Source organism: Gambusia affinis, linkage group LG17, assembly GCF_019740435.1.
Source record: "Gambusia affinis linkage group LG17, SWU_Gaff_1.0, whole genome shotgun sequence".
In the NCBI taxonomy this organism is placed as follows: Eukaryota; Metazoa; Chordata; class Actinopteri; order Cyprinodontiformes; family Poeciliidae; genus Gambusia; species Gambusia affinis.
Window position 1 is genome coordinate 13,308,761 of NC_057884.1, and position 25,505 is coordinate 13,334,265.

At 38.4% G+C, this 25,505-nt stretch overlaps 1 protein-coding gene across 3 annotated transcripts in view; it reads left to right on the plus strand.

Moving 5' to 3' along the window:
* The window catches only part of unc5cb (unc-5 netrin receptor Cb), a 144,453-nt gene that overhangs the window by 56,771 nt on the left and 62,177 nt on the right, over positions 1-25,505 (plus strand). For all 3 annotated transcript variants that reach the window (XM_044096282.1, XM_044096283.1, XM_044096284.1), the window contains exon 2: positions 20,818-21,048. In XM_044096282.1, the coding sequence (XP_043952217.1) occupies positions 20,818-21,048 (231 nt within the window). The remainder of the gene's footprint in view (positions 1-20,817; positions 21,049-25,505) is intronic.

A 25,505-nucleotide genomic window follows, 5' to 3' on the forward strand; every position in this document is an offset into this window, starting at 1 on the left:
AGATGAGAGGTATCATTACCCCACTGCACTCTCTGCGGTTGCTGGAGCACCCGTTTCCTGACAAGAAAGAGAAGACGGCAGCTTTGAAATGTCCACCTGAGGGCACAGTAGCAGATTTTGTCTTTCGAAAATCTTGAAAGAGTAGAAGCGCTTCCATTTTCATTACGAGACCTTGGTTTGGTTGTCTTTACTGCAGACAACTAAGGACAGTGGGAAGACAGTAACAGAACTATCTTTCAATTTTTTATTTTATTTTATTTTTTTTTTGAGAAAAACAGGAATTTGAAAAACGTTTAAGTAGTCTTTTTTGACTGATCTTTTCTCAAGTGGGTGTGTAGGAATCCGACCAAACTGTGGATTAGTGTGAAGCTTTAGACTGATTGTTCAACTCAATAAACTATGAACAAACTAGTGTTCTCTGTTGATGTGCGATTGATGTTAATGTTTAATGAAACCCACTCAAGACCTGAGCAACAAGCCCTAAATATAATCAATACAATTACAATCTGCACTGCCTCTCTGTAATTATTAGTGGCGAGGGCCAGCTGCTTCCTGTCACCTCTAGTATTTTTGATATCTGCTGCTGGGGAGTGTCAAAGAGATATATGTGATTGAAAAAGAGAAGAGTGAGGCTCTACTTTCTAGACCTTGGAGCTATCACGATCTGTGGCTGTTTTCTGCATATCCCTGTGGATGTCAGGGAATGTGGCTGAGCTCTGCTCCGTCCTTGAAAGCAGGGGAGCAGCACAGAGGCTTAGAGTCAGAAAGATGCCCTCAGCTCACCACAGATCATTAATGCATGAGGTAGATGGAGATGGGCAGTATCCTGTTCCACTGGAGAAAAGGTCATAGCAAGTGGAGACTGCAAGGGAAGACATGAGTTTGGAGTGCAAGGAGATGCAACGGGCAGAATGAATAAGGAGATGAGGGGGGAAAAGAAATATGGAATGAGAAGTGGAATGCTGAGGGTTTTTTTCAGTGGATTCGTGTGTGTGTGTGTGTACTTCTGTTCAAGTGCATGCATGTTTCAGCCCTTGACATAAATACTTGAGATGGCAGGATATCTGATTTAGCCCCTTGAATCAATAGCCAAACTCACGTGAACAGCTTTAAGCAACATATCGACTATATTTTAAACAAGTCAACTTCTCATGAAGCACTTTACATAGCTGGTCAATACAAGACTACCATTTCTATTCCTGTCAGAGGCTATAAAACATGTCTGTTTGTCAATGTTAAACCATTTCATCAGTTTTCTTAGTTTTGTTTTTGTACAAATCTTGCTCAAAAGTTTTTTCCTGTATGTCAGGATAAACTTTAGAGGAAGGAAGCTCAGAGATGATTCCCACAAAGACCACAAACACACAGGAAGAATGTACTTAAAAGCACTCTTTATTGGCAAAACAATAAAATGGAGCTGGCCATATAGTTTCTCGAAAGAGATTTTTTGGCAAGTAATCAATGCCTCCATATGCTGGTAATTCCTACAGAGTTGCATGCTTTACCCAAGGTGGAAATGCTAAAAGTTGATGTTTTCTCTGTGCTTCCAAAAATGTCAGTAACATCTTAGACAAGGTTTCTTTCTTCACTAAATTATTTCAAAAACAAGGGGTCACCCCTAAGCACAACTCAGGTGAGCTGTTTATTCAGTCAAAAGCATTATTCAGCTTAAGGCTTTATATTTACTTCTGTTACTTCCTGTATTGCTTCACTCCTTAATTACCATCAGAGCTGTCAGCTGATCAACATTTTGCATTAATTGTCAGTGTGTTAATTTGTATTGTATTGAAGCTTCAAAACTTAACAGCTGGGAAGTACATCTTGATGGGGGAACTCAGACCAATCATTGGGCTCTCTGTGTCCATGAAACCAACATTTAACTTATGACATCTTGGACGTTTGCTACTTCATGCTTATGGTACACTTCGGCATTTTCTTTTTGTAGCCTGCGGAAGCGTTTTTTTGAACCATGTATTGTTTGCCTTGTCAGCTAAGGACGGTCACTCATGATTTTTCTAGTTGTACTCACCGTGTTCACAGAACGTGACTTAGAGCAGGTAAGGTGATTGACTTCATGGAGGGGAGGTGATGAGTGTCTTCAGTACTGCAGCACTGCTGCCAGTACAACTCACTCTGGATGGCTAATTTTATATTGATTTTAACACGTATGAGTATCTTTGAATGAGTAATATTTCTATTATCGATTATGATGAGATATCGATTATTTTGACAACTGTAGCTATTAGATAACATAATGCCTCATCATTAGCTTTCTTTGTTGCTGTCCTTGCTGTTTTGACAAACTTAACAAAACCTTCTGAGAAAACTTTCTAACTTTCTATTTCTTCAACCAAACTCATTACTTTTAAACTTTTGCCTCTTTATGCAAAAATAATAATATAAAAAGATAATCCCTGTTAGTGATTTTTGAACAATCATCTACAGAATGTAGGGTCACACTGATGGAGTGACTGAAAACAGTTCTACACAATACACACTATTATTAACTATTTCCAATTTCCTCAGTCTTTCATTTAATTTAGCGGAGATGAGCTTTATAAACCAATGATGGGAATTCATCTTGTGAGGGTGCATGTTCCATATGAAATAGTGGAACTTGCTCTGTTCAAGCGTGGCTGTGTAAATGATTGTTGTGGCTGGGAGGTCGGTATGTTGTGGCTGTTGTTGCCGTCTTCTCTGCAGGCCGCCTTCACTTTGTCCATGGGGGGGCCCGTGGCTTGCTTCTGGCTTCTGGATGGTGGAGAAAGGGGGGAGAGATGGGGTGCAAAAGGGAGCAGAAAGGGTGGTGCACACTTGCTCCTCATTGCCCCTTCATTATATGTGGTTGACCTATTTCAGCATTGAGTTGCAAAAAGATGAAAAGAAGGGAGGGGTACTGGGCAAATCACAGTCTGACAGAAGTCCCCTGGTGAGTGGAGCTGGGTGTGTGATTGCCTAATGGAGTCACTTTATATACACTCACAAAACAAACACACACCTACTTTGTGTCCTTCTTTCTGGCTGGTGTCTTATCTTCTTAACACATCCATTAACAACTGTGGGGTCTGTGCATGCTGGTGTGTGTGCAACAGTGCATATGAAATATATGGAGGATAGCCAATCAATAAGGAAAATATTGAATGTGTGCTTATATTGTGTACTTTCTTTTACATGAATACCAATACTGGATATATTTTTGGGATTATAAATCTGTAGGACTGAATTTTAATTAGATCTCCTGCCAAGATATAAAATGATAAAATGTTGAAGTGAAGTTTTTCTGAATCAGAGATAAAGGCCACAATGAATGACTCACAATGATGCATCTTCCTACTTACCAAGTTCGAGTGAGTCAATGTTCTTCTATGCGAAGTAATTTTACTCTTCCTACACCTTTTTCTTCTTCTTACTTTCATTTTCTTGACATTTATGTTTTTCACTTTTAGACAAATCACTGAGAAGAAATTCTGCAACATTTATTCGTATTTTCACGAACTGCATGTGTGGTTTTGCATTCTGGTCACTTCTTCACCAGATGGGAATGCAAAAAAACAATGATTTTTCTCCAGCTTGGCTGATGGCTTCCTTTCTGTGGACCAGAGGTTGCTAGATACATTAGCGTATCTTTTTATGTAATATAAACTTACAATACAACAGAGTGGTGAAAGGACAAGAATGCATTTTTTTCCCAAATTACAACAAATGGGATGAAAACTTAAAATAGATCTTTAATATTTGTATAAATCACAATTCATAACAGAACAGTAAACAGAAAGTTATACAGTGACTTGCAAAGGCATTCAAATCTTTTGAAATTTGCATTCACTCTATTTACTGTTACTTAAAAATAAAATCCAATTCTACCTAATTAGTCAAGTTGCATGTGATTTAAACATATAAACATATCTGATCTGTGTAGGCCCTTTTGTAGATTTTTCACCAGCCATGTAGGAGATACAGCAAACATGTGGGACAAGATGTAGGCCAGAAAATACTAAGACTGAAAACTAACACTGCGCATTGCATTACCCTGAACACTCAGTAAAACATGGTGGTGACAGCATATAGCTGTGAGAATGCTTTTCATCTGAAAGGATGGGGGAAGCTGCTCAGAGCTGAGGGCTAAAATGGATGAGGAAGTAAATGGATGGAAGAAAACTTTAAGGATTTGAGGCTCAGGGCAGAGATTGAACTTCCAACAGAAATATTGCCCTAAACATACAGTCAGAACCACAATGAAATGGTTTTGCAAATCAAATCACATGTGAAATGCGTAGTCAAGTCCAGACCTGAATTCAACTGAGAAACTGTGGCAAGATTTCAAACTTGACCTTTACAAAGGCCAGCTATCTGGCTTTTCTGAACATCAGCTATTTTCCAATTAAAAGTGGCAGTGAAACAAATGTAGGTCATGAAATGTTGGCTTTTATGCATCGGCTGATTTAGTTAAACAAAACCATAGGAGTTATTCACTGATCATTGCAACCTTTAAAACATTGTTGGGATTTATAAAATAATAAGACTTTTTTAATATTAACACATTCCTATTTGATTAATTTTATAATACTTTTTAAAAAATTAATTATTAATTAATTTACAACTTTATTAATGTACAACAGGAGCCAGAAAACATTCTGGAAACTTAAAAAAAAATTAATTGTGTAAAGCTGTTTCCAGTTTTTCAGGTTTTGAGTTTAACAATTTCTCAAAAAATTAATTTCTTCCCTTTTATTTTTCAAATGTAACCTGCGATATGTGACATGCAGTGCATAAAAACTGACAGTGGTTAGTCTACGTATGTCTGTTTATCAGAGTTTGTAGCTATATAGCTACATTTAATCTCATTACCAGATGCACTGCGACTGATCATTGACACTGGACAAAGTTTTCCATGGAGCCTGTAACTTTGAGCGCGACTCTGATGCCTTGTCCTGCAGCCATGTTTTCATTCTGCTTCAAACTGATATTGCAAAAAGAAAATAAACTAACACAATACCTTCATTTGGTGCAAGGCATTGTAGAATATAAGAAACTAAAGAGGGATTTGCATGTAAAGTAGTGTACATAAGCGCCTTTCTCAGGTCCAGAGTCAGCACAGAGAGCCTTGATGCACCTCAGTACAACACAGCCACCGCCCTGCTACATGTGCATTATGTAGAGCCTGTGTGCAGAAACCAGCAAGGTGCAATTTCCTGAGAATGCTTACAAAGCCTTTTTTCTTTTTAGCTATAATCCTAGCAGGAATCCTGGCTACCCTTAAATGAGCATGCAGGGAAAGTCAGCGTTGTTATAAAATACTAGGGGAAAATTTCTCTCCGCAGATCAGCTATGGTGGGGAAGGCAAATGAACTGCAATTACTTCTTTGTTCCTTTACAGTTATGCCCTTCTAAATCAGTTCAGCATAGACAAAATATGGATAAATAAAAAATAGCACAGGGCGTTGAAAATGTACTTAAAAAACACTTAGCCTATGTGAAAGAAAAGCTATGTTCTATTTGCGAGAATGCAAGTCTAATGAAATGAATGTTTATGATTGTGAATGTGAGCTGAATATCAAGTGTTCTCAGAAATGCAGATAAAAGGCTGCATTAATTATTGTTTTAACTCTGAGAAAGTATTTTTCCACAGCTGCACCATCTCAGCTCACTCGCTGTGTGCGACTGTGAAGAACCAGAAAGTTGAAATGCTTACCCATTAAAAATGAATGGTTGAGATGCAAAGAATTGAAAAAGTATTTTTATGTAACCTTATTTTCTCCACCTTTTAATTTTATAGGTATGTTTTAAACCAAGAAGGTGCTACGCATAATTGTGAAGGACACACAAAACTGAAAAGTGAAACATGCACTTTTCATTCATCCTGCTTTATTCTAATACCCTTAAATAAAGTGTTAATCTTCCACGAGTTACCTGATTAGTAAATAGCCACCTATGTGTAATGTAATTTTAGTACAATTACAGTTGTTGTGTAACAACAAACAGTATCCTAAAGTCAAAAGAACACTGCAGAAATGTCAGAGATAAAGTTATGGAGAGGTGTCCGGGTCATGCTCTGAGGGTGGATCGTTAGACTGGCATGGAGGTTCACTTACCAGTGGAAAAAAGCCAGATGTTTCAGAAAAACAAAAACACTCGTTAGAATGGCCCAGTTAAAGTCCAGACCTAAATCCAGCTCGAAATTTGTGACAAGATCTGAATCAACACTCTAAATCCATTCTGACTTTAAGCTTGAGCTACATAGGTTTGAAGAATTCACAAACGTTTCTCTCCATTTGCAAAGTTGGTAGAGACAAACCTCAGACATTTTCCAGTTGTAACTGCTGCAGAAAGTGGTTCTACAACTATATTCTCCATGGGGCTGGATGGAGATGCACATCACACTTTTAAAATGTTCAACTTATAAGAATTTTTGAGAAGAGTGTAGCATTGTCTCCCACTTCACAATGATCCACTGTGGTCATTGATCCTTCAGCATCTCTTGGTAGATGCTGAAGGAAACTTTTCATCTTGTATACGTTCAGTAGAGAATAAAGAATCTTATCTCACCTTGTGCTAGTGAATTGCATAAGATATCAATCAAATATATTTAAGTTTGACAAAAAGTGCAAATATGACAAATGAAAAAAAGTTCAACTAGGAAGAGTATTTTTGCAAGGCGCTTTTGGATCTAAATACGTGAACTAAGCATATATTAGTAATTGGATTAAAAGCATTAGTGCAATAAATGAGCATCAAATCTGATAGTGACAGTTGTTGAGCAGTCTGTTGAGAGACTTGCTGATCAGCTGGTCAGGCTTATTTTGACAATGAACTGTGTCAGAATGTGTCGTCTGCATTGAGCTGCGACAGTCCTATTCCCAAATGAAGTCCTGTCATGTTGCTTTTAGTCCCACGTGATGCAGCTTGCACAGTAAGTAAAGATTTTAGCATGTTGTACAACAGCAAGCTTGTATAACAGTATTAAGATTTTAACAGTATTACAGCCACATCTAACACTTGAGCTGTTGGGCTGAAAGCGGCGTCATAAACGGCGAGAAAAGCGGATAGAGTTGGTGTTTTGTGTGTCTGACTGTGTGAGTGCATGTCACAGCCCTCAGGGCCAGATTTGGAGTCGTGTCTTTTAGCTGGCTGTCGCGGCCGGGTCTTGTTTTTATTATCGGCATCCGAGCTGTGGTGTGTGTGCCCTTTAATGTATATCACCTCCTGCTCCCCCTCTGGTGTTCCCAGGCCAGAGATTTATGATTCTGCATTACACCTGCCATGTCACATTAATTCTACCATCACACATAGACACAAGAACTCGCATGCAAATATCTAACACCATTCACTGTCAAAGCCTGAATTAGGGCATGCACCCATGCCTGGTGCATTACACCATATAGTAAATCTTGATCTTCTCATATTCCATCAAATTTGAGCCCCTTTGTACATGACGGCAGGTTTCTTTATTAAGCACAGGAAAGGACACAGTTTCAAAAAATAACAAAAGAGATGTTGACAGCCTTTGAACTATGGTTTTTGTGCAGCTTTTACTTGCCAAATCAAATTTTTTCTTAAGAACTATGTATCTCTTATTTCTTATTTGTGTTTGTTTCTAGTCCTCAAACCAGGAGTCATTAATTAAATGTACAGATATTTAACTCTTAGATTTCCTAGGAAATCTAGACACAAGTTCAACATAGTTTCTGACAGGTTGACATAAGAGCAAAAGAATATAATAAAACATGTTTGCTGTTGCGTGGACTTTGATATTTGGTGGGTTTAGGGACAACAACTGGGCAAGAATAGGTGGAACTCCACTGCATTCAGTTTTGCTGGGATCCACTGAAGTCTGTTCTGGGTTCATTCAAAACATTGAAAAGTATGATGTGCCGAAAGAGCAACCCATTATAGTCTCACTCCTTGTTCTACTTACTTAAATTTAAAGCCATCACTGTTCTGTAAAAAACATATACATTCTTTTAAATAACTCTTCTATTTACTCTGGCTTTATTTATTCATTCACTTTTACACTCTATTATGATGAAAATAGCTCACTTTGATCTATCTTCCTGGAGTAACAACTTCCTTTCTAAAGAGTGCTGTCAGTTCAGCCTTGTAGCCACCACTTCTTAATGTCACATTCCCTGATTGGGAAAATACTTTTTTTTCTTATTTTATGACTAGCTGAACAAGCAGCTGAACTTTTAAGTGGAAAGAAAATAGCCTAATATCTCTATGTGACTTTTTATTTTCCCCTTACCTTGCTATTTGATTGACAAGGTAGTGAGAATGAGATTTAGGGTGTAGATGCGTATGTTCGTCCCCATGTTTCTCCAGGGAATAAGCAGGCAATGACAGACATGGAGAGTAGACTGTGCTCAGGGACTTTGTCTCACACATTTCTAGTTTGTAATGTTCAGATGCAGGACTGCATCTGAAGGCTTTCTTTCCCTGTTTGAGAAAAGGCTGGGATATTTAATGTGCTTCAGGATACATGCGCAAGGTGGGCATGTGTGAAGTATGTGTGGACATGTGTGGAGGCAGTGCCTCCTCTTCAGCGAATTTACATTTTTGTGCAGCACAGAAACCACAAAATAAGCAGATGATGGAGAAATTTAGCTTCGTGTTTTCAGGGAGTTACTGCAATATTGTATGGATTCTAAACCATACAACAATGCATTTATTTTGACATGTTAACTTAGAATTTTTATGTTGAAAATATGTTTGAATGAACGAATTCACCCAAACTGTTCATAGATCTCTTGACTAAATGGTAAATTTGGTCTAATATTGCTAAACCAAATTTAAGCAATTTTAGCAAGAATTAAATGTGACCAAGGTGATTTTTTTTTTTCCTATGCAATGAGCTTTAACTTATTTTTGTGAATTATGTGCCATTTTCCTTTAAATATACAAATTTGAGGCTGAGCCAAATGACATTCTGGCTGTAAGTAATCTAAGGAAAACCTTTTTTATATAGTACATTTTATATATAAAGATTGCAAAGCGCTTCACAATAAACATTAACACAAGAAATGTTTAACAACACAAATTTAAAAAGATAAGCTTTTAACTGGCTTTTAAGGGAAGCAACAGAGTTTGCTGATCTCCGCATCCAAGGACCAGCCAGTAAAGTAAAAGTGCTGCTATCTTTTGTTTTCACCTTAGTGTAGGCAGCTGTCAGCAGGTCCTGATCACTGTGGCTCAGGAACCTGCAGGGGACAAATCAATGCAAGAGTTCTCTGCTTATAACTCAGTGGCTGACCATGAAACGCTCTACCTAGTCCGAACAAGAATCTTACAATGCACTCAAAAATGCACCAGGAGCAAATGTAGATGCATTGGGAGCAGTCACATGTGAGAATTTGGGTGATGTTGTCAGAAGCCTGATAGCAGCACTCCGAACGGCCTGCAACATGTAGGGAGGTTTTGATTAAACAACATTATAATAATCCAGGCACAAAGCAGCAAAGCCTCTTTAATTTGACATGCTGATAACCCACTGAACCGCTAGTTGTTTTCATCTGTCAAAATATAAGTGTGTAAATATCTGTTAATTTTTTAAACTGTTGTCTATTTTTTAGCTCTAAAGTGAACAAAGAGTCTTATGTGATGTTTTCATTGCGTAGGCATCATATCTTTAGTCAAAGTTATTTGTGAAATCTGTACTTACAATGAAACGTTTAGAGCACGGCTTTTAAAAGTTGCTGTTTCAAAAGTGATGAAGAATTTCATCTGGATTTATGGTGCATACAGTTTGGTAGAACTGACCATCCCCTTCCTTTTGCTGTTGACAAAAACAATTTTGTATTTACTTACACAGAATGCAAATTAAGATGTTTTTAAAAGCTGGAAAATTGACAGTCCTGGTAACGAAAATAAAGAAACACCACATCTTACCTTGAATTTATTGATAAGTCTTAAAACTAGGGTTGTATGCTTAAAACCCTAACCTTAACCCTGAGAAAATTATAGAGTGATAAATGTCATCTCAACACTGAATCTACCCATTGCCCTGATTTCACTCTGCATATCCAGTTATCCTTTGAAATTCTGATTACTGCTGAAGCTGCATGATGTACAGAGTTCAATAGGAAGCGACAAGCGCAAAAATGCTTGAAAGTAAAAGCTCCAGACTTCGTCTCCCCTCACAAGCAAAACTTATTCATATTTCAGCTTATCTCAGCTAAAATGCAGATATCCATTTGATGTCTCTGACTGGCTTTAGACATATATAAAAGTTTCTATTTTAAGACTCAATTTAACCTGATTTTTTCTTATAGGTAACTTTGATGTGTTCAAAGTACACAGTTTTCTATTTGTCTATTATTTTTGTATTATTATTTACTTTTTTGTGGAAATTGTCATATTTTTCTATTTTTAGAAGCGGCAACCTTTCTGGCTGAAGAGGTTGACAGGATGCCCCTAAGAGTGATATAAAAATAAACTAAAGTCCAACTATTAAGGCTGCAAGAAGCATTTCTTTTAGTCTTTAGTTGAATTGCACGTCCCACTGCTATTGGCCAATTAACCAAATTCAGAGCATCTCTTCAGGCTGTTGGGCACAGTGGTGGGTCAGGGTGTGCCGCATGTCTCTTCTGACAGGAGCAGCTTTACTCCACAGCCCACCGGTCAGTGTGGGGCAGGGTGACGGCCCTGTCTGGCTTTGGACACCCAGGGGTGTGACGGTTGACAAGTGAATGGGTCTGCCAGCTTGTGCAGAAACGACCAGTCGTCAGGAAGTGAAGTCAAGCAGGGGAGTTATGCAGCGGCTGCTTTGAACTGGATTAAAGTGTTTGTGCATCACTGAATGCATGGCCTGTGACGGTGGGTGGGCGGGAAAGCATGCGAGCGTGACATATTAATATTGACACATGTCACTGAAGACTCCAAGCATAAAGATAGCAGCGATCAAACCTGCGTGAAGTTAATTGGGTCCGTCTTGTACTGGTTGTACTCAAACCACCGTTGTACCTCTTGAAGGTGTTTGGCCAGATGCCTCACTCTCCTTTACACCGCTCTCCTCTGTTGTCCCTGCCTCGGACTTCTCTCCAAGCAACGTGTGTGCCAGACCGCGCCGTAAATTAGTCCCGTGTGGTGAGATGGTGCTTGCAGGGTAATTTGGACAATGGGGCGTTTGACAGCTCACCCATCACGGCTACAACGCCCCAGGGAGCCACTTCTCCTCTGGAGCTTTTCTCTGTCTCCTTGCTACTATTCTTCCTCAGTGCCGATGGACTCTGACTCTCTAAGTAGCGGCATCATTCTCCGATCAACCACCAAGGAGACTCTTCATCCATGAGCAAATAGATAGATGGGGACTTGAGGGGAGGGGGTTGACCTGTTAGGTGAAAAGAAAAATCCCAAAATAAAGGTAATAGTAAGAAAACATCAAATGGAAAAAGGCAAAAAGTAGCAAAAAAAATGAAGAGTTCAATTACACTGGTAGTCATGATAAAGATTTAAAATATGTTTTAAATATGTTCAGCTTCCACACTAAGCTGATGTACTATGCTACTATATAATGTTTTTAAAAGAAGAGACATAAAAAAACAAGCAGTTAGTTTTTCAAAAGTGGCAACAATATCAAATCAATCAAGTGAGTGGTAAATGAAATAAAAATGTCAATACAAATTACAATAAGGCGACCAGAAATCAAGCAAAGGAAAGATTTTTGAAATTACAGAGAAATGGCAAGGATTTAAAGTTCATAGATTTTTGACTTATAAAGATTAGTTGAACATGCCTGTCTAATATCTAGAGGTAGATGGTTTAATAGTGCTAGTGTGCAGAATAGAAGAATAAAAAAACCTCACACATCAGCAGTTTTATGTGAACTTTTGCAACTTTCAACCTAAAGCTGCCCTGGGAATGTAGATAACATAAGGGCATAAAAGGGATGACCAGCTCTGACAACCACAATTCTCCAAGTTCAATCAGTATTTTTATGTAAAATGCGATAATGTGAAACCTGCCAGCGCCTGAGTAATATAAGAAAATTTATTGGTACCTGTCAAAACTAAGTTGCTACATTCTGAAGCATCTGAGGGAGTGTTAATCTCCAATACTCCTATAATTTAGAGCCAAATGTTACATTTTAGAGCCAGATAGTTTAGAAATCTGGTAATGAATCACAATATGGTTAATCTCAAAGCTAGACAACATTTCCCTGGACAAACTGCCATATGAACCTTTAAATTTATGTCATTGCTTTCATCTTGGATGGCCATTGTGGCTTGGATTAGCCAATTAATGCGATAATGTGCATTTTTTTTAAAGGTTTTGTTAGCTCTCGTGGCCTTTATTGGAAAGTAGTTTGACAGGAAGCAGGGTAATGAGAGAGGGGGAAAACATGCGGCAAATATCACCACGCTGGGAATCGAACCTGCGACCACCGCCACAAGGACTAAGGCCTCAATATGTGGGTCGTGAGCTGCCCCTGCGCCACCACAGCACCCCCAATGTCTTGTGCATTTGATGCTAATCTTTCATCTACATGTAATTCCCAACATTTTGCATGGACATAAATGAACCACAACCCCAAACACAGATACGATGGACATGTTGCAGAAATGATGATGAGCATCCTTTAATTTTTATTTTGCAACAAGAATTGGGTTTTGATTTCTTACCTTTGAATCTTATCACTATATGTTTGTAAGGTCAGTTGTCTAGTGGGATTGACCGAAGTGTTTCCTGAGCTCAAACAAAATTGGTCTGTTGAGGCATGAGAAACAGAGAGCCAATCAATGGGCTGAAGTCCATCAGCCGCAGTGTAAATAGACACTGCTTACTATTTTTAAAGTCTGTTAATTTGCAACTCGTGTCCCTAGAAGGAATTTTAGGACTGAGACTGAACTGAGATTTGTCTAAACTGGTGTGCATGTGCAGTGGGAGTGAAGATAATTACTTTTGGCTTAAAAAAGGAGGTTCAATAAGCTCATATTTCATATGAACATTACGTAAGAAAAATACCTGGTGCAGCTTCTTTTTTTGAAGTAGCTCACACTACTGCTCTCTCCAACCATTTACAGAAGTATTATTTTCACCCTAATTTTGCCTTTTTTCATTTTTTTTCCTAAAGAATCTCATCTTTTTGAAACCTCTTTTCAGATCATCTTACTAAACTGGTCTATGCAGGTTTCTGCTTACCTCTTCTTCACCTCCTTATCACAGGACTAATTATTGTTTTTCTTTTCATTTTTTAAAAGACTTTCTGTCATTTAAGAAGTTGCTGACCACTTTTTCATTTTTAGTTGTTTTTTTTTTCCACATACGAGTATGTGATATCTTTATAATCTAATATCTTGCTATTTAAATATGTGATAGAAAGTTGTTGTTTTTAAAATCCTGCCACCTTTATAACATAAACTTTAAAGTAGATGAAGTTTATTATCATCATATTTTGACCTTGTCTCTTCTGGCATTGATGTGACTGGAGAGACAGTGACCGATGCTTGGCATGACCCTGGCAAAGACCAGCTGCCACCTGCCAGGGTGCTGCCCGAGAGAACCAAGTGAAGGTCAGGGATGACGATCAGAGAGAACATGTAAACACACCCAAAGCGAAATACACAACTAACATTGCAAAGTTAGCCGAAAGCAACTTTTATCTTGATAGAGATGGCCTGTTCTCTCTAAAAGTTATGAAATTGTCTTTGAAAGTTCACCAATCGGAATTTTGTAGCAAAATTCCAATCGATGGTTTTTATAGAGCAATTCTTAGAATACACTGATTTTGCTAGATTTTGTGAGAGGTCAGGGTTTTACTGAAATTTGTAACTCTTTGGGATCTTACTAGTTCATCTAAGCACCAGTCTGTGTCTTAAATATCTGCTTGCAAAGGAAGAGGCCACTGGTTCTTGGTAGCAATCAATACCTCCTTATGCTTAGGTCAGGGTGTGTAGATATAGGAGTTTGCATGAAACACTGAGCTAATAGAGAGATTGCATGAGAACACCAATACAAAGAAATGAGTTTAAACCTGTTGCCTTTTTCTTTTTAAGGTTTTAAAAGGAGATGCTGTTGAAAGAAGGACCATGTATATTGATTGAGGCCAGTGGGATGTATAACTCTTTCTATAGGCCAATACTGCTGGCCAGAAAAAGTCATTACCATAGTTTATGTTCACTTAGTAAAATCAGTAGGTGTGTCAAAAGCACATTTATAGGTAGAACTGACCAATTTGTTAATAACAGAGATGACAGCTGAGTAGATGCTACAAAACATCTGCCTTGTAAAATCCCCAGCTAGATGACTAGATGATAATTCACCAATGTTTTGCCTGGACTTCCCCTGTATGTGTATTAATAATTAGAAGGATTAGTGAGACGAGGACTTAATTTGGGAAAGTAAGAGAGAATGAGATATGGATAAAAAAGATAAAGAAATTAAATAAAGACGATTTGTTCCAGAGTTCATCCTTGTTCATGCTCAACTCACCCCTGATGAAGGGGAAACATTGTTCACACTGGCACATCACTTTTCTTTGGAAAATAAATCTGCTCAAGCACTGATAGAGACAGCTTATCTTCCACAGCACCATCAGATCCCCAGCATTTTATTAGGTTCGAAAACTTGCCTTCACACACTGAACAATGTCCAGTCTTGGGCAACATTTCTTATTTCTTTAGTGAATAGCGGTGTAACAAAAACATTCAGCTCATGAGACCAAAAGCTGAACATATGAGAATGAGACAAGTGATTTTAGCAATATTTTTGAGAATATCCCCACTTTCTTTTTACATAATTAAATATTTCATTAACAACAAACTGCGTTTTGAAGAAAACATGCAATCAGAGTGGAATATTTTAATACAGGCTTGATCAGGGTATAAATTTCTTTTAGTCTTATCTAATGGCAAGGCTGCTGTCACACAGTTTCTTTACCTCTTAGGTGCCTAGATGTAAGGAAGCACATTATGTGCATTATAACATGTCTGAAATATTTGTGTTGGTTTGAAGGACGTTTCGGGTTCAACAGTGTCAGCATGGAATGCAACTTCTACTGTGATCCCATCGACTGACCATGCTTTTTGATTTCCCCCACATATGGTAATAATAATAGTAGCTCACATATCTTGGCCAAGGAGCCTCTTTCACTCAGTTACCAGCATCCTGAGGTGTGTGAAACTTCAACAGTCCACACAAAGCATCTGCATACTGTTTCATGAGAGCATATAATATTATTATTGGGTCATTGCTGCAATAATTGAGAAGCATTTGTGTAACTTTGAAACAATGCAGTAGAGACACTCTGAGAACTGCAGGGTAGCATAGCTGTTGATAAAATCATGTCTGGTGCAGTGTAAGCATAGAAAAGTCAAAAGCCAGTAAGTGAAATTTTAATCTTGTGCCACAAGATCCCGTGATTCCCTTTGTAATGAAGTGCTGTACACACCGAATACACAGCAACCATACAACATGCAGTCTGTTAGGTGTACTCTATATGCTGTAATGTGCTTAAATAATTTACATGCGATACCGTTTGTGCAGTTTAGATTTTCTGTACTGTGGTTTTGTATTTTTCCTGAAGCAGCTTTTATTTTTTTCAAGGTAAAAGAATATATATATATTTGAATAATATAAAATATGCAGCTTGTTTTATGTAGGGTATTCACTTGTAGTTGCTCAGAACCTAATCAACAGCACTTAGAATAATTATAAAGTAGTTATAAAAAAATGTATTACTTGAATACACAGCGAATAAGAAAATCATGGTCATGACCACTGGCTGCTACTCCATCAAGGTATGTTGCCTTGACTTTAACTGCACCCCCTTATCATGGCCTTTTTTTCTTGATCTTTTGCTTGTATTCAGTAACTGAAAATCTTCCACGCCTGTCACAAGGACAAGTAATTGGTTCAATCATTAAAGAAAACACTATGTCTCAGAGCTTCTTTTGTTACCTGTCAGAGAGGTTTGGGGGTCATTATTTAAGACTTTGCCATGCCATCTTTTTATCCTTTTGGAGTTTGATGTGCTTTTGGCAAACTATCCAACCCTCTGCACCTTTCACTCTTTTCACATACAGTTCTGGGTAGAAACAATGACAAGCCTATTTTCACCCACGCTCTCAGCACTGGCTGCTTGTCCATTTCAGAGTTGACTGCTTGTTGTCGGATGTGCCAAGGATCGATCTGGTTTTTGTAGTCGCAAATTCAAAACTGTGGAAGGCATAGTCATTTCAAATTAGAAAGGCCTTGTAGATGTTACCAGATATTTTTCAATCTATTTTGCAGACTCACCTTTTGGGTTTTGTTTTCAACCTAGTTGCTATAGAATTTATCTGGATTTTATTTTATGTCAATTGTTACTCATACTTTTACATGCATTTCTTTTCAGTATCTTATTGCGTTTTATAGTTTTTATTCTTTCTTATTTTATGTTTATCACTTTTGTTGGTTCTCACTGTTTTTTAAAATGTTATAACATGCAAATTCAACGCAGACGACCAAGGCCAGGGTTTGAACCCGGGATCGTTTTTCTGCAAGACCACCGTCATTCAGCCTGTCACTTATTATTATGCTAATCCCATTTCAGTGGGAATCATTATGTTTATTTTCTCTCATATGAGAACATATTGCTTTATGTCTCATTCAGCTCTATTTTGCCACCATATATGTTTTGATTTAGAACAAGCTATACAACATATGCTTCATTAGACTAGTTGATTGACTTTGACCAGCTCAAAACATTATCATCTATCACTATCATCTACTGCGTTATTTCAGTTTGACTCAAGGCAAAGGAAGTCTCATTGTAAAGCTTCAGATAGCTCAGCCCGTTTTCAACCTTCTTTTCAGTGGTACTCTGGACTGTGTTGCTCTTATCTGATTAATTCATTGGCAGTGAAGTATTTGACATTTGTATCCACTTGACAAGCTCTCTCACATGAGTATCTGTTTTTATATAATTTATTTTTTAAGTTTTTTGCTGGTGAGATATGGAGTTCATATAAAATTCAAGTAATGTTCAATTTGTGCCTTAGAATATTTGATTATAAAGTCACAATTTACATATGAATTAGAAAAACTTACCTCAATTACAGAGCAAAACATAATTAAAAGAAAAGCGCTGCAAGGATATATTTCATAAAATTTTAAACACTCAATCTGGAGATTGTTCAGGGGGGGTTTGTATTAAAAGAAAGGCAGAGTAATACAAATGCTTAAGGAAAATCTAAAGTGCATATCAAACAGGGGGAGCATTCTTTATTAATGCTTTTGCTAAAAAGGCTACAACTTCAGAGGAAAAACATTTCATTTCACATTTTGGAAAAATAGGGTTTAAGAAAAAAATGTTTTGTAAAGATGTCTCTTTAGTTCTATTGTTTCTCGCGTGTGAGGTGAAAGATGCTGAAATGATGTGGAGATGTGGGGGGAGAAGGACTGGTAAAAGTCAGGGTTTCTCATATTGTCATGAGGTTTCCTTTTATACTCCTTTGCTGATTTTTTATTTTTTACTGCAGAACTCGTGCAAAACGCTTGAATTTATTATTTCTAGGACTAAGAAAGCTGATGAGTTCGAATATCTGTGAGCAAAGTCGTGTGTGCCGGTGTGCGTGTAACCATTGTGAGCGTTTCTATGTGCATGAGCACATTAGACGCGTGCCTCTCTTTGGTTGTAAGGGAGCTGCACTTTCTTGGTCACCTCAGATCTTTCTGCCTCAGAGTTTGACAGAGGCAACAGAGCCAGGAGGGAGCGAAAGATGGAGAGATAATGGGAATGGAGGGCGAAAGAAGGCTAACACAATCTTTAATGAGTTTCCTTGGCTCTCTTTGCCTGTTTCTGGGTCATGGTCCCTTTGGCTGAGTATGTGGGTGGACTGAGGACTATGTTGCACAAAAGAAAAGACTAACCCAAGGTCTGGTGAATAAGACTTCAGCTTTATGAAGACATTACTCGCAAAATTGAATGGAGGAGAAAGTTTCCAACTTTTTTTTCTTGATGGAAAAGTCTCTGTATATCTTGAACTCACAGACTTCTATTCAGGTTCTAGAAAATCGTCACAATTTTAAAAGTCTGTCATGCATTTCTTTTTATTCCGATACCCCTGAAAAAAAATCTGGTACAGCTAATTGCTTTCAGAAGAACTACTGCAATAAATATATGAAAGATTTATTCTTTGTGTGAATCCAGCTGTTCTGTGAAGGACGGTTGTTAGAGAACATTGGCAAACAAAAAACTTCTTGACGACCAATGAACACAGCAGACATGTCAGGAACAAACTTGATGAAGTTTAAATCAGGCATAGGTTACAAAATAATATATCAGCTGTTGAATATTTCATAGGAGTGTTCAATCTATCATCTAAAAACACAAGGAGTAAGGCACAACTTGTAAGCCTAACAAGACTTGCCCAGTACACTTAAATTGACAGGGCCAACAATAGGAGAAATGATCTGAGATGGAGCCAGTAGACACATGCTACCACTGGAGAAGCTGCAGAGGGGCACAGATCATGTTGGACATGTTGGACAACTCTTGCTTTCCAGCCGGAACCTCTCAACCTCACACACTAGCTCTGGCTCCTTCCCCACCAGAAAGGTGACATTGCACGTCCCAAGAGCCAGCTTCTGCGACTGAGGATTGGACCGCCAGGGACACCTCCCTCGGCTCCCACCCATCACACAATGCACCCGACCCCTTTGGCCCCTCTCATAGGTGGTGGGCCCATGGGAGGGGGGAACCCATGTTTCCTCTTCAGGCTGGGCCCGGGCGGGCTCCATGGGTAAAAGCCCGGCCACCAGGCGCTCGCCATTGTGCCCCCCTTCCTGGCCCTGCGTCCAGGCAAGGGAACACCAAGTCCAAAGTTCTTGTCCCTCATAAGGGGTCTTTGGGCTGCGCTTTTTCTGGCCCCTCGCCTAGAACCTGTCTGCCTTGGGTGACTCTTCCAGGGGCATAAAGCCCCAGACAGCACAGCTCCTAGGATCATTGGGTCTCTCAAACCCCTCCACCACGAGAAGGTGGCAGCCCAAGAAAAAGTTTGATCTGACACGCAAGTTTTATTAAAACATATATTTTAATTTATGTAATATAGCTGTAAATTTACTGTTAAATTAAATAACTATTAAAAAAATTTATTTCATTGTTTAGAGGACAAAAAAAACCCTTAAAACTTTTCATATTCTGTATACATTGTATTGTTGAAATTGAGCATATATTGTTACAGGACTAACTGCTAAATCTATGCCAAGACTTAAAAGTTTATGTTCATATATGCTGTCCATCCAAAATATCTTAATTTGAGCTATTTCTTCAAAAGAGAAAAGACACAAATTTAAGTCAAGCTGCCAGAGACACCCAATAAAACCTTCAGCTGTTGTTTTAGAATTGACTTAGAGAGGTCTGAACAATATAACATTTGTTTGTGCACTTTAAATTTTCTACTATGGAATGCTTGTGTTTGTATAAAGTACCAATATAACACATACCAAACTATGAAACCATGTAGTGGGTATGAATACTTTTCCAAGATACTGTAACTGCACACACGCTTTCACCTCAGTGAGGTTTGCTTTGTTCACTTGATGATTGGCTCCTCCTGCACTTTCATTTCCCAGCAATCAGCCTCTGTCCGCTGGTAGGTATGGAGGGATAGATAACATTAGAGCAACATCACAGGGAGATATCTGCTCAGTCAAGATGTTATTTAGTGCTCCCAAAAGCATTCACGAGGCAACTTCTGTCAGACAACAAGACTCCATCATGTCCACACAGGTCAGGGAGGCAGATAGATGGAGGGCCATGGAAGAATTACTGATTGGGCTGATAAACTCTATTGTTATCCGAAGAGTCTGCCTTCCTGTTCCTGTGCTCCTGCGTTACGTTTCTGTCTGTCTGCCCAGCTCAATTCCTACATATCAATCTATGTCTGTCTGGCTTAGCTGCCCTCACTGTTCCTTCCTTCTGTTTCCCTCTGTGTCTCTGTCTCTATTACTCTGCCTTCTTTCTTTCACACTCGTGAATAATTGATGTCTACCGGTTCAATGGTAAGAATAGAACAGTTCTGGAGGTGACAAATAGGGTGGCGAATAGGCCTTATCCTGCTTTCTTCAAAGAGTTAGAAAGTTAGCTGGACCCACTTGGATGTGCACGCCTGTGTATTCGTACGATTGTGAGCTTTTATTTGTGTGTTTGTGCACTTGTATGCGCATGCACATACAGCTGAGCGTTTGTGATTTAAGACACAGAGATGAAAGAGACTTGTAATTACAGGGAAGCGTATCTGTCTACTGCAGAAGTATCTGAGGAATGGCACATGGCACAAACTGGGCCAAAAGCCCGAGGTCATTAGATGTGCTGCCTGCATCCGGGTTGTCTGCGTGAGTTGGTGTTTGTGTGTGTGCGTGAGAAAGAGTGACAAAGAGGGAGAAGACAAGAGAAAATTGGAGGCACAGCTAGAAGAGCTTATAACTTTAGTTCCTTGGAGTCAACCTACAAATTCTGTTTCTCGTTATTGGCTCTGGCTGGCGTCACTGCTCTTTCATTGCTCAGCAATCGCTGGTTGTGGTTTGACCAAGTGAGGCCGAATTTCTGTAAATCCATGCAGGCTTATTGGCCTGAGAGGAATCCCAGAATTTCCTGCGCTCTAAAACACTTGTGTAAACATTCCAAAATATCAAATGATAGGGATTTCACTGTGTGTGCTCTGCGAAGTGGATTATCTCATCCAAAGGCTGGTTATAATACTCCCCCGCTGTCTTCTGCCTCCTTTTTCTCTCCAAACTGATTCTTATTTTTTCCATAATTGCTTTTATGTCTGTCTTCACTAGTTATTCAATGTCTTCCCATCCTTCTCCCATCATGTGACAGAGTTTTTCTCTTTACAGTTGACGATGATTTCATTGGTCTGGGTGAGCTGCCTGAAACGTTCCCATCAGATCCCCCAGAGCCACTTCCCGTATTTTTGATGGAACCGGAGGAGGCCTACATTGTGAAGAACAAGCCAGTTAACCTGTACTGTAAAGCCACGCCTGCCACGCAGATCTACTTCAAGTGCAACAGTGAGTGGGTTCATCAAAAGGAGCACACCGTGGAGGAGAGGGTGGACGAAAACTCTGGTCAGTAAAAGCATCACATTCATGGAACATATGTTGCACTGGTTGTTAAAGAAATGATTTTCCTAAAGTACCAAAAAAATGTGCTTGATGTCAATGCTCTGTTGACTCAACTTTTGATAAGTATATCCTCCCATTGGGGATTTTCTCCTTCCCTAGGGATTATCTTGGATGCTAAGTCGGTCCATAAGCAATGCTAACACAGATACTTAGAAAAAGACATTTGTGACTAAATTGCAGGAATAAATTAAACTTACATGTGTGTTAGCTTGTGCGAAAAAGCCAGAGCACCTGGAGTGACCTCATTCAGATCTAAGGAAAAGGGACAAGGGTCACATCTGGAGTGGAGCTTTGAACTTTTTTAATCAACTCTTTTATTGTTATTGATTTGATAAAGATTATTCAGAATATTTTCCCTTTGAACAACAATCACTGACAAAAGGAATATTAAACATCCTTCTACAGATTTTCTGGATATTTAACTTTTTAGTATCATTATGTGTATTTGTTAGTGCTGCATCACAGTTGATGATGTTGATATTAATTACTTTGTGCAACCATACCCAACATCTCCTGAATTGGACCCGTTGGAGATTCAGGTGACCTTGACAAATATATCCAAATAGACTCATAAACATAAAAAGTGCAACATGTCTAAGATGTTGATGATTGTTTTTGTATTGCCTTTTGATAATCTCTCAACTAACATCTCACAAACATTCAACTCTTGCACATATTGATGACTGAAAAGCAAAATCACTTTTCTGAAAAATGTCTAGTAAATCCTACTGGGATTTTTTGCCATGGGACTATTCTGTCACAACAGGAGATTTATATTTATCCATAGACAAATATGGATAAATATTTGTCTATGGATAAATAGACAAATATTTATCCATAGAATAAATAATCCTCTAAAGTGAAATCCGCCTATCTGAGAATCCTGCAGATAGATTTTCATTTTAGTCTACATGGAGAGCAACTTGATGAAGAACTATTCAGCAAGCAAAATTTCTAAATTCTTTGCTAGCATTAGGTAGATGCCAAGAGTTTTTTCTTTGAAGATTTTTTTCTGACCTTATATCAAGATGGCCATCTCATGAAAAGATGTTTGCACTGCCTATTGACGTCTGTGTTTTTGCTATGGAGCCAGTCAAAAACAAAACCACAGCCTTGCCTTACCTCGGAGTGTTAATGGTTTGCGTGAACCTGCAGGTGTTATCCGAGAGACAAGTCTAAGCTAGTTGGGCCTGGCTAGGAGCTTTATTGCTGAGCCTTTGTTTCCAAGCACACGGCATTATATGCTGCCTCAATGTTGGATAGGCAACTACTAACCAATAAAAATATGATGATCTTATTCCATACTCCAATGTATTTTGTTGCTTATTAAAGCAATAAGATACATCTGGAGCAGTTGCACAAAAATCCTTCACTGCACACCCAAGGCAAAATCTTTTTTCAGGCTTCAGTTGAAAGCTCATTTGTAACTACCATGTAAAAGGTCAGATAAATATAAAGGTCTCAAAATATAAAGTTGTAATGTAACATAATTTTGCTGTTTAAAGCCTTTCTAAAACATGATTATCTGTTTTCACTGTTCAGCAAGTGTCAGAAGCATGTTGAAGGCCAAAAATACCTTATATACTGTCAGAGAATACTAGACAATACTAGGATTTGGCCTTTAAGGTTCCTTTATTATCAGGTTCTCTGATCATAGCAATTTCTTTCAATCTACTCCTAATACAAATGGTGTTGCAAGCCTTATACTTTGATTTAGAACTTGACTTGACCTAGATTTCACTTGCTGTTAAAAGCTTAAACTCATATTCTTCAGGTTTGTGTGGACTTTTAAGGCTTTTATAGAGAAGTGTTAGAAAATAATGCTTCAGTTGGGAAACACATTACCTGCCATCATAAATTATAATGTAACCAAATTTTTGCACATTCACATTTTGTTTGGTTTATAATTATCACATGAGCTACAAACCTACATATTTGTTCTGAAAAAGGGCTATGAAAATACACACAGACAAGTTTTAAGGTATCATAAAGTCTGTCTTTAAGATTGCACATATATTTTTAGGAGGCATCTCAGGGAAGTGAAGGTAGCAAATCTCCAGCAGGGTTGTTTTCTCCAGAACTCAAACCCTGAAGGCACCAGAACCATTACACACTACAAGCCAGCGCTGATTGGCCTGCATTCAGCTGCTGTATTTGGAATTGAGTTCTTTCTGTTGCCCAAAGGTACCAATCACATTGCATTTACCCTTTTCATCCAACTGTTTTGCTATACACATGCCTTCAAGCTTCCACAAACACACACCCAACACTGCTCCTTTAGTCCAGTGTGAGCATTTAAGGTCATGAGCGCATGTTTTCACGCACTTCAAGGACCTAAAAGTGTGTTTCTATCAAGATGTGGACTAAAAACAGGCTTCACTGTTGCTCTTCGTAGTGACCTGCATGGCAAAACATCAAATTAAAGACAATAGCAAGCTGTTAAAAGTTACACCAAAGGTTTTGCAGCACTTGTACATTATTTAAAACGCACAAACAGATTTGTTCACCAGGCACTAATTTTAAAAGGAACGATTGAAAATCTTGAAACCTTTTCATTTTTGCAACCTTGTGTGTGTTCGCATGAAAACAGAAATTCCGACATGTGTTTTAGTTATAATGACAAAGAACAGGGAGAAGGTAGTAGTGGCTTTTAGCCCTTGTGTCAGGAGGTTTTGTGCCAAAAGCATCAACAAGAAAAACAACCCACACATCATACAGGCACCCACTCTACATAGCCATATCCACAGGCTATTTACTGCACAGATATTCATTCGTTTATACTCTTGCAAAGCACAAAAAACACACAGTACACCAGCAGAGCTCAGTGCATGTGTGTTGCTGCTCTCAACCCACTCATTTGCTCTCTGATTTCTCCAAATTGACAGAAAGGGAACACCGATAGAAACCAGCAAGCTTGGTCAATACCACTAATAACAGCCTAAAGAAACTAGATCGCTCCCCTCCTTGGTTTTCTTCACTGCCTTCTATCTTCTTTCTGTCTCACTGCCATAATGGAGAGAACTGATGAGCTTATGCAAATAGCACAGTCGCAGATACTGAGATTAAATGTACAAGAGACTAAAGACAGAAACCGCAGGTGTTCATTTTAGGCTTCTGGCTGTATCCATAGCATATTTATCCAGATGTTTTACACTCTCGTGTTAGCGTTGTGTGCCGAGCTGTACAAACATTTTCATCACACAGATGTTTCTATTACCATCCACTGTGCTAAATCATCAGGGAAACATCTGACTGGTGTTAGATTTGGTCTCCAGCCTCATGGCAACGACTTCAGATCACAATCATGAAAAATTCATTTAGGTTACTTGAAGAGGTAGAAAGCATTTTTCCCTCAGGTTTCAATTTTTTTTTTTACATATACCCATTTATAATAAAATCAATAAATTGGTTCCACATTTGAATATATTGATTAACTAAATCAGATTAAACCCTCTATTAGAAGTGTTGTCCCCTCTCACAGTTGTTTTCATATGTGACCACCGCCCATTCCGTCTCTGACGCCGTTAAACTTTGATCTCCTTTTACATTTCTTTACCTCGGTAATATAACATTGATACATCAATCCAAATTTCGAGAGAGCATTTAGAAATTACAGTGAACAAATGCAACAGCAACAGCATGATTCCCCTCACCCTTTGCTGCAGAGAATTGGGGGACTAGGTTATGCGCTTTTGTTAGAGCTGCACTGTATTTTATTATCCCATACTAAGATGGTTTTATAGGATTGAGACTGTTGTTGTTTTGTTTTGTTTTTGGGGATTTTCAGGAGTTGTGGGTAGATTTTTAATCATTTACATGGGCACTTGTGCATGTTTACTGTGTTTACTGATTACAGTGTATATAGTGGCTTTAAAAAAAATTACATAGCCATATTGAAATTCAAGGTATTTGTGATGTAAACCAATGCAACGAATATTATTAAATTCAAATCTTTCCATCTTTAATGTGTAAAATTCAGCTCATATGCAGATCTATTGGGGAAGTAAAAATAAGAAGCAAGAAAGCAGCAAAAGCTTGGTTCCATAGGTGCACCTCCTTATACTAATACTTCAAGTTTTATCACTTTTTGATTGTGTTTCAGCTTTTAGTCTTGTAAAGTTCACACCTTCCATCAAAGTTCGACTGTTCTGAAATCCTTGAGCTAAAGTCATATTTTTCATAGAGGTTACAAAGTATCAGAATGTACAAAGGCATAAGTCAAGAGAAGGTTACACAAAATCCATAGTAAGGGTGGCTGCAAACAGCCGAAGAGCAAATCTGAAATAGCTGCAGAAGTCGATGCCAAGTACTGGTTGTGTTGTACATGTGATAGCGGTCTACTGTATTCCAGTATTATTTGTAGTATGGAAAATGGTTGAAATAGGCCTGGCCAAGATCTC